The sequence below is a fragment of the Poecilia mexicana genome, unplaced genomic scaffold (genome assembly GCF_051168715.1).
Source record: "Poecilia mexicana isolate PSO_F unplaced genomic scaffold, ASM5116871v1 scaffold_3, whole genome shotgun sequence".
Taxonomy (NCBI): domain Eukaryota; kingdom Metazoa; phylum Chordata; class Actinopteri; order Cyprinodontiformes; family Poeciliidae; genus Poecilia; species Poecilia mexicana.
Window position 1 is genome coordinate 2,497,431 of NW_028263372.1, and position 10,359 is coordinate 2,507,789.

General features: G+C 42.4%; 1 protein-coding gene across 1 annotated transcript; it reads left to right on the forward strand.

Annotated features, from left to right (window-relative positions):
* The first annotated feature begins 245 nt into the window (after positions 1 to 245).
* tlnrd1 (talin rod domain containing 1) lies at positions 246 to 3,261 on the forward strand. The gene has a single exon (XM_014971359.2). It carries the CDS (start codon positions 1,609 to 1,611, stop codon positions 2,671 to 2,673), a length of 1,065 nt encoding a protein of 354 aa, XP_014826845.1. The 5' UTR covers positions 246 to 1,608; the 3' UTR covers positions 2,674 to 3,261.
* The last annotated feature ends 7,098 nt before the right edge of the window (positions 3,262 to 10,359 follow it).

The following is a 10,359-nucleotide window of genomic DNA, read 5'->3' on the forward strand; positions in this document are numbered from 1 at the left end:
TCAGAAGTGTAGAACATGCTAATTAGTAATACATATTAATATAAGCTTCCTCTGCGCCCTAAAAAACTCACAGTCTTATAAGACTATAAAAACACTTTCAATTTCTAATTAAAATAAAAGGGGAAAGAAGGCATTATGAATTTTAAATGAGACCGAGAAAACATATGATTAAATATTCCTTCTCCGCCTCTTTTGAGTTCAGGCCAAAGTGTTACACAGTTTCTACAGCTCTTATTTTTAAAAACACTAACTTCCGGTCTATTGCTAGGCTCGCGCCGCTGTTGACGCCCAGAGGCTGAGCCACAGCGTCAGGCTTTAAACCAAAAGTGCTTGTGAAGCCATCGAGACGCTGATCTGAACATCCAACAGATGATCTTCACCAAAGTGAGACAATAACGACTCGGTGTCTTCTTGGACAGTAAGATCAACGAGGAGGTTATTTGTGTGCTTCGTTTGCTGAAACTTTGTCCGGACCAACAGCCTCTCGGCGGACCACACCCTCCCTGCTTCCTCATAGTAATGCAGCGGGAGCGCGCAGGATTACTTTGGATCTCTGGGAATAACGCCGAACTTCCTTTTCGCATTTTTACGATGTTGTGGTCCGAGAACAGGTCATCTATGGACTGAAATAGGACCGAGTAGCATGGATAGCAGCAAGTCTGCAGAGGAAATGTGGGGCTGCACCGGGTCCAGGCTCAAACTGTAAGGAGCGGAGGAGGAGCGCAGAGTAACTGACGGATGATGCCGAAGCATCCGGAGGAGCCGATAGCTTCGAACCCAGGGCTCAGTCTGAGAAGGAAGAGGTTAAAAACGGACTGAAAGAGTTTTGTTGTTGTTGTTGTGCCCTCTTCTCGTTGGAACTGCTAAAACAATGGTGCTGGAGAGCGAGAGCAAAGTCCCCGCTGTCCTGAAGAGCTGCACGGAGGAGGGCGTCCGGATCGGAACCAGCATGAACAGGTCACTCTCTCTGTGGATAAGTCGGACAAGATCGCGGTCCAGTTACAGGCCTCATGTTGGAGCAAAATGCTTGTAACTCAAAACACTGCAAAAGACTGTTAGCTAATGTTGAGGTTTGCTTTGTGAGCTGACCTTCATGAGGAGAAAACATGTGGAACTGCAGTGTGTGCGTCCTGGAGGAAACGGTGTGATTTTTATTCCTCCTGAACCTGAGACTGATAATAACAGATAGTTTTGTTAGGGGCATTTAATTAGAAACAAGTTTCAAGTTAAGTGTGTGAATCTGTTACACTGAGAAGTGCTAGAGACCCTGTTCTATTAATACATTTGTTACTATTATTATCATTATTTTACAATCAACATCCAAGGCACTCGGCTGGGAATAAGCCATATCAAATGAAAAGGTTTGATTCTAAATCATCTTAATATCCACTGCAGTAACTGCGTAGATGTCATTCCACCTGTTTACACTCAGCTCACAGTCCTGAGGAGAAAACTTTATCTACAAATGCTGAGCTGTACATGAAGGAACTTCAAGGAAGACTGTTTGACAAGTTTGTAAAAAAAAACAACAAGAAAATACAAGAGATTTTACCCTGAAAAATGCAGCAGTACAGAGCTTGAAATAAGCGAAGCTTCACCCTCATCATTATGGCCAGCAGCGGCTCTGGCAGATCCACCTGTGAGGGATCAAGCAGCCCACTGAGTGGCAGTGTGCAGCAGAGGAAGCGGCTCTCCTTCATCTGTGATGCATGTAAGGCCAAAGTGCAGATGGTGGCTGACCTGCTGTTGCTGTCCAGTGAGACCCGGCCGGTCATGACCTCTGAAGGTGTTGCACTGGCTGACACCTTTGACCAGTGTCGTGACACAGTCATTGCCAGAACTAAAGAGCTGTCCATTCTCACCCATGACATCCAGTGCCAGCTTAACATGGGTCGCTATACAGAGGTGGGGGACCGCCTCCTGGAGATGGCTGACTTGGTGGTTTCTCTGACTGAGTGCTCAACACATGCCGCCTACCTGGCAGCTGTGGAGAACCCTGGCTCACAGCCCTGTCTGCCGGGTTTAGTTGATCGCTACAAGGTGACACGCTGCCGACATGAGGTGGAACAGAGTTGCAGCATCCTCCGAGTTTCTCCCCTGGCAGATCTCACCCCTCAGGTTCTTCTTGAGCTTTCCCAAAACATCTCCACCAATCTCAAGACTCTGACGGATATCTCATTGCTAGCCAGTGAGAGGTCCAGGGACCGCTTTGCTAAAGAGCAGTTCAAGTTGAGTGTGAAGAGCATAAGCACAAGTGGCACTGCCTTCCTGGCCTGCATTAAAGAAGTTAAAACCCAGCCCAGTGAGCTGACCAGAAATCGATGCATCCTTTTTAGTGCTGCTCTGGTCCAGGCGGTCAGTGCCTTGGTTGGGTTTGCCACAGAGCCTCAGTTCCTGGGAAGAGCTGCAAGTGTTTCAGCCGAAGGAAAGGGGGTACAAACTGCAGTGTTGGGGGGGGCCATGAGTGTGGTCTCAGCCTGCGTCCTCCTCACTCAGGGTCTGCGAGACGTCGCTCAGCATCTTGAGAGCAGCTCCAAAATGGCAGACTATCGAGAGCGTCTGCGTAACTCAGCATGTGCCGTGTCTGACGGCTGCACTCTGCTCACTCAAGCACTAAGAGAACGATCTTCTCCCAGGGCTCTGCCACCAGTAAACTCTCATTCTGTGAATTAGTTCAGGTAATGGCTGCTTGCCCTCTCGTCTCCTTTTTGTTTTGTGACCCACCGAAGAGGCTCACCTGGATCATCCCTGTTCCAATGTTTCCACCATCGGATTTGGAGCAGCCTTATCTGTGTGTGTTTGCGTTTGTAGGTGAGATTGGTGGGTGGCTCAAGTGTGTTTGAGGGCACCAGGTCACTGAAACAACCACTACAGGGTTTGTGCTGTGCTGGATGTGGCTTGAACCTTGTCAAGGTGACCTCCGTGATCCAGGGTCAGCTGACTGCTCACCCCCAGCCAACGGACCGCAGCTTCAGACTGGAAATTTTACCTCAGTGAAGACAAAAGCTTGAGTGATGGATGTAGCCTCACTCACTTCTGGACGTATTTGGCTATATGTTCTGCATCAGATTGGAGGAAATGTTTCAGTGCTTGTATTTTTTTAAACAAGTGTGAATCTAAAATTGTCAAAAAGCTGCTGTGAGTGTGTGCTGTAGGTTTTACACTATTTACCAGACTTCCTATAGTATTTTGAAGTGTTTTGACCTTGCATGTAATGGAGTATTTATTTCAGCTAATAAAACAGTTGATTTTGACAACCTATTTTTGGTTAATAGTATTTGACTAAACATCTTTCAGAGAGAGAGAACAACAGAGAAACAGGATTTAAAAAAACAAGAACCTTGGTAATAAATTATGAAATATTGACTTCATCCGATAATTTAAAAAGACTTTAAACATGGCAATCTTTAAAGCCCCTTTTAAGGTGTGTACCTTAGTTAAAGGTTTTCATGAATGAGTTTAAATTAGTTCATGGGAATAAATTGTAGCAGTTTTGACATTCACTAATAATTCCAATAAGACCAGCATAAGACGGAGCTTCTTTCTCTTAAAAATAAAATAAAGTGGGAGTTTTGCCAGAACTTATGAGTCCTCCCCTTTTCCAAAGGTCAAGTAACATTTGTGGCTCTAAATGAGTTCTATTAAACTGGACTTTGAACAAAAATGACTCTTTGGATTGGAAAGGTTGTAGCAGCCTGGCCTAGTTTTTACTGGGTGATTGTTGATTTAATCCCATTTACTGAACTGATCCAGAGAGCTTCAGCATAAAGAGAGCAGCTTCAGTCAAATTCAAAGCAAGAGCAAAAAGCATATTCATACATAAAAAATTGAAACGGTAGCAATAAATAAGGTATCCAGTTTTATATCCTTAAATTCTATTCTGCACGCTGGAAACAAGGACATAAAAATCTATTGTGCAGGTAAAAGAAGCAGAGCTCAGATTCTAGATGAATAATTTTGAAACATTGTAGCTGAGAGAGGACTGGAAACATCGTCACAGAACATCATATACAACACAGATAATGTTTTTATTTGAAATTTAAAAAATGGCCATTTAGAATCATTAATCTGAATAAATAGTTAAGTAATAGATTAAAATATTCATTAGAAAGAGTGAAATAAAACAAAGCAGAACCCACATTTACCATCACAAACCAGCGTTTCCCAGGTGGGGTGCCCCTCCCCGCCAACAAACAATGAAAGTATCTGCAGGAGTAACTGTTAGTTCTACTACTAAAAGAAAGTACCTATTCTGCACCCATTGCAGTTTCCTGGCAGATCACCAATATTTAAAAAGGCTGATTTGTTTCTGTACTAAATATAGCAAAACAGTTGCAAAGTTGACAACAGTAGGCTAACTATTGTGAAATGTAATCCTCTCAGACTTTTGTGGTGGTAAAAACGATCGGTGGATAAGATCAGCTGTAACTATGGACCGATCGTCGATCACCCAGTGAAAGGTGGGTCACTGAGGTGGTGAGTTTGAGGTGGGCCACTGCTGTACCTAAACATCTATTCACAGATGACCTGCGTTTGATCCAGAATACTGCTGACTGTATTAAAATTTCCCCATATAAAATTCCTACTCAGAGTATGGAAACAGTTTAGATGGTGGTTGATGGTAAAGATGTTCTAAGTAAGGAATATCTTTATTTATAACATTTAGCAGATGCATATTTTCAAATGATAATTCCAGTTTTCTAGGTTTTGAACTCTGCTTTCAATGCAGTCTGATCAAGTTTGTCTCGCCTGAAGTGACTGGACATTAACAATAGAGGAAATACTGTAGCATCAGCCCACAAATATGTTCTATGATGCAGACATGAAGAGGGAACTGGAAATAAACAAAGAGGGCAAAAATGAAAGAAAGTGGCTCATTATGTCACCCACATGGATGTGCATTGTTTGCTGTTGGATACCACAGAACCCAACAACTTTGGAAGTTTCCTGAATTATAAAGTGAAGTAAAATGTGAACAAAAGTGTGGATGAGTCAAGTTGAGGTTCATCTACACCAGAGGTCACCAACTCCAGTCCTCCAGGGCTACCATCCTGTAACTTTTAGATGTGTCTCTGCTCAAACACACCTGGATCAAATAAACTGCTCGTTTCCACCCTATTGCAGAGAGGAATGAATGCTGGTGAGGGAATTCAGACATTTTGGAGCAGAGGTGAATCTAAAAGTTGCAGGATGGTAGCCATGGAGGACTGGAGTCGGTGACCCCTGATGTAGAGACTCATGATTACCGTATTTTCCGCACTATAAGGCGCACCGGATTATAAGGCGCACCTTCAATGAATGGCCTATTTTAGGACTTTTTTCATACATTAGGCGCACCGCATTATAAGGCGCATAGAATAGACGCTTCATACTCTATTATTACACATCCTCATTAATAAAGAAATGGTCCCCGAGTACTTTATATAGTAGGCTGGCCCAGTCGTTGTTTCACTCACGTGTTGGTGTTACGATATTATGCCCAACTGCTTTCTGGGTAACACAGACCAACCGACACGCTGCCGCTGCAGTCTCTGTCTCTCTTCCCCTGCCCCTCCCCCCCTTTAAATGTATTATCAAACTTTATTAACAAACCAGTGTTCTGACAACTATCCCAGCATGCACCGCGCACTACTTCTTCTACGGGGGAAAAAGAAGTTGGCGGCTGCTTACCGTAGTGGACCAACTACGTAAGCAGCCTACTGCATGTCTGTGTAAACATGACGTCTTTCATTTCGATCTGAGTTAATTAGCGTAGCATTTCTGCCGGATTTTCACAACATATCAGCCACGACAATGGACAGGGGAACCAACAAGTTCATGTCATCTTTTTTGGACGACATCAAGGTGTTTGAGCCACTGGATGCCTCCAACATTGTGCGCGTCACAGCTAAAAGCTACCGATAGATGAGGAAAACAGCAGATCCTCACACCCTCAGCATAAATATAGCTGTGGACAAGATCACTGATGCCTATTGTTCTTGCAAGGCTGGGTAAGTCGGCATTCATGGTTTTGATGGTCCACAATGTACATTAGCATATGTTTACTACTGTAGCTTGTGTTTGTAAGACGGTCACGCACGTGGTAGCTGCACTGTGACCTAAAATGGGCATTAGCCAATGAAACGTGGCCCCTGTGGTAAGGTCCGTTGCTGGACCTGTTGTGGCTCAATATTGGTCCATATATAAGGCGCACCGGATTATAAGGCGCACTGTCGGCTTTTGAGGAAATTGAAGGTTTTTAGGTGCGTCTTATAGTGCGGAAAATACGGTATTTACTGTGGATGAGACAAAGCTGCATCTCAGTGGGCCATGACTGGACTATCTAAAAATGAAAGAATGAGACATGTGAGAGAAAAAGTTAGAGGCAGATACAATACCTATAGAAAAGCATGGTGTGAGTTGGGACAATATAAATAAACTGAATTGAACTGTTGGAAAATAAAGATTCTCTGAAGCCAAACTTCTGCGACAGACTGGCGACCTGTCCAGGGTGTACCCCGCCTCTCGCCCGGAACGTGAGCTGGAGATAGGCACCAGCACCCCTCCCGACCCCACTGAGGGACAAGGGTGAAGGAAAATGGATGGATGGATGGATGAAGCCAAACTTGTCTTGCATATGGAAACAGATTATCTATGTGTTGCAGATTATGTGCATTGTTTGGTGTCCATACCTCTGCTGAGATATGGATGTTATTGAAAATATAACTTTTCAATAACATTTTGAAAAGTAAAATGCAACTAAAGAACACAATGTTCTTTAGTCCTCATGCTGTAATGGTAGCCAGGAATACTGATGAACCAGTGAATGGCCCTTCCAGAACAGTGTGTCTGTATACATGGGTGATGTGATGCTTATTACCATAATTTGAGTCTTCATCCCCTGTTAGGAAACCAAACTGTATTATATAAAAACTTCAAATCAGATTTTTTTTTTTACAAGATCCAGTTTTGAAGATCTTTCGAAAACACATTTATAAAATTCCAACTGAAAATTATATGTTTAGCTGTCTCAATATTTCAGTCACAAAACTCATAGGAATTGGTAATTGTATTGAATTTCTTTTGCAGAAAGATCAACTTAAATAATTTTGAAACTTTTTTTGTGGGAGTGGAGAAGAAAGATATTTGGTTCTTTTTCTCTTCAGCGATATCATTTTTAAACAAATGTTTTCTTATCAGGTTGGAGAACGTTGATGTCAGAGTGTTCCTTATGAATTTCTTTTTTTTGTCTATAAAATCAGTCATTTATATTCAAAGATGTTTCCTTTGCCGTACTGTTGCAGTTTAGGTACGGTCCGTTTAACAAAACACTTTAAAAGTCACATCAAAGTCACTTTGAGGGAAAATGACATGTGATTGTAATAGTGCTACTACAATCACATGTCATTTTCCTTCTCTGTTGTTTCCAAAATCTTCAGACACAAGTGATTATAAAAGAAAGTGATGTTTGGTCTAACAATCTGAAATGCTAGAAGCAGAATGACCAACACTTTGTGGAGCCGTCTCACTGTTCTGTTTTCAGCCAAACATGTATAAATAATGCAGCTAGTGTTGGTTTGCTTCTCTCAGGTTTCTTCTGCTTACATGAAAAGCAGAAGAAACAACTTGTTTTCATCATAATATTAAATAAAGTACAATAAAAATAATTTAAACTGCAGATCTTTAAACCAATGTTGGCTACTCTCACCTCAAGCTTCACATGTGTTAACTTTAACTTTTCACTTTAAGCTTAGGTTTTTATGTCTGCAAATGCATGTCCTCAATCTGACCAACAACATTCTTCTAAACCTACTGAGCTATTGTTGTATCTTAATTTGATTTATTGTCTTTCTGTTTCTTCCTCTTCCAGTTAGCTCATTCAGAGGTGATCTCAGAATGGAGATTACCTTTGAATGGTGATCTCCAGGCTGCAGCTCATTCACATTTGAGAACGAACTGCAGCCTCATTCTCAAATGTGGTGACATATGCTAACAAGGTTGCAGTAATGTGTGCATGATTGGAGCCATAACTGTTTGCATCAGCTGCACATCACTGTCCAACTCATATGTCTTTACTTCAACTGCTGCATGTTTTTTTCTCAACGTGACTTCAGGGCTATTTAGCTTCGTACAAGGATAAGACCATACTTGTACAATGAACATCACAAAATGTCGACTAGTAAGACCCATGTGAGCTGAGGATTTAACTGACACTTTGTTGCTCTGTGCTGATTTTATGAATAAAGTACACAATTAATAGTATAAAATCCACACTAAGTAATTTTAAAAAAGCTGCTAAGTAACTGTGTGTGTATAGATGTTTGTGGTCTTGAAAGCACAAATATTTAGTTGATCATTCCATATGAACCGTGTGTTGTTAAGGAAGAATTTTTAAATAAGTTAACTTTGGAAAAAAGTTTGGCTCTCTCTTCCTCTGGATCCCAGGTCCTCTCGGCGGGCCACGTGTAGCCACAAGGAAAACAACAATGCATGTTGACGTCACAGAATTACAGAGTTTAATCCAATATAAGACAATGCATAAACTTACACAGAAACTGCAGAACAACGGAGACATACATTCATTTACCTGACATAAATGGAAAGAAGAAGAAAAGCAAAGACGTGCAAAGACATCTTTGGAGAGTTGCAAGAGCAAATCTGATCTGTTACTTCTGTGTAGAAAGTTTTATCTTCTTGTATTTAATTTATTCAAATAAGGCGTATCTTTGCTCATCCAACCAGGAACTATCTCTGACCCTCTATCTCAAGCCAGAAACCCCTGCCGTGTTTACGGCTTTTCACAGATGAGTGTGAAAAGCTACAACTTCTCCTCTATTGTTTTCCCACACAGACAAAAGGCAGTTCAAACGATCCTAGCAAACCAACTGCTGTTACTACAAGTAAAATAAAGGTCAAAAAGTCAGAATACGTTACTAAATTCAAAACCACAATTAGGCCATTTGAATCAAAACATGTTAAGTTTTAAAACTAGCTTATTTTAAATTTATTTTCTCAACAGTGTTTACTGTAAATCACTGTAAGTTATATTAGTGATTTATTATAAACAAAGTGCAGTCAGCGCTTTGATGAAGAGATCTGACTTTAAAAGAAGAAACAGAAAAAAATGAGCTAGAAAACTCAGGAATGTTCTAGATCAGTGGTCCCCAAACTACGGCCCGCCTCCACATTTGGTCCGGCCCCCTGAACAATACCAGAGAGCATTCAGACTTTTTTTCATATACCGTATTTTCCGGACTATAAGCCGCTTATATGTGGATTTTTCTTCAACCACCAGGGGGCTCTTTAGCAGGTATAATGTTTTGCTGCTATAATGCTGTTCCCTTTGGCAAAAAGTGAAAGGCCACGCCCCCCGCCCTATGAGGGGCCATTTAGGACAAAAACTGTTTTGTCTCACACACAAAAGACTAAGATTGCGCATATACACTACTAAAATATCACACGCACACACACACATACATACTCCTCCGAGGGAGGAGGGAGCTGGAGAGAACAGCTGGTCGCATAAATCGGATCAACCTTGAGCTAAATGCCTCTTGCTCCGCGGAGCTCCAATATCTATTATCCAACTTGAAAACAACTTCACTGCAGTGGGTAACACAATAAACACACCGGATAAAGTTTGTTTTGGTCTGTGGCCTTTAAAGATGGCACCGAGCGACTGCGCGAGATGTAAACGTCATACGCAGTGACCAGAGGCGCAAAAAGTGGGTATGCAGCGTATGCAACGCATAGGGGCGCAGCACCAGAGGGGCGCCAAAACCCCGTCTGGAGGGGGCGACGCCCCGATTATGTTTTCCCATACACTTCAGCGCCTCACGCTCCTTCACCTCTCGCACATAGCTTCACGTATCGTCGCCTCGGGGGGGCGAGCGTTTCTTCCCTCGGGGGTGGGGGCTCCGATTTATGTTTTCGCATCCACCTGAATAATGTGTAGTTGCGCCACTGGCAGTGGCGTTGGTTCCAAAGCTCTGTGGTATCAACGAAGCGCGATCTGATCTATAAATTAGGCCCCGCCTCTTCCATGACAACTCTCACACAGGCAAATACAAGTCCAATCCCCATTCATTCATTCATTCATTCATTCATTCATTCAGACTAGTGTTAGTTCACACACACGCGCGCGCGCACACACACACACACACACACACACACACACACACACACACACACACATTTTCAACTTATTCTGAATAGTATGTCTGTTTGCTGTGTGTGTGATATTTTAGTAGTGTAAATTCTCAATCTTAGTCTTTTGTGTGTGTCAGAGAGAAAAATTGTATGCATGCAGTGGCGCAAAAAGTGGGTATGCAGCGTATGCAACGCATAGGGGCGCAGCACCAGAGGGGGCATCAAAACCCC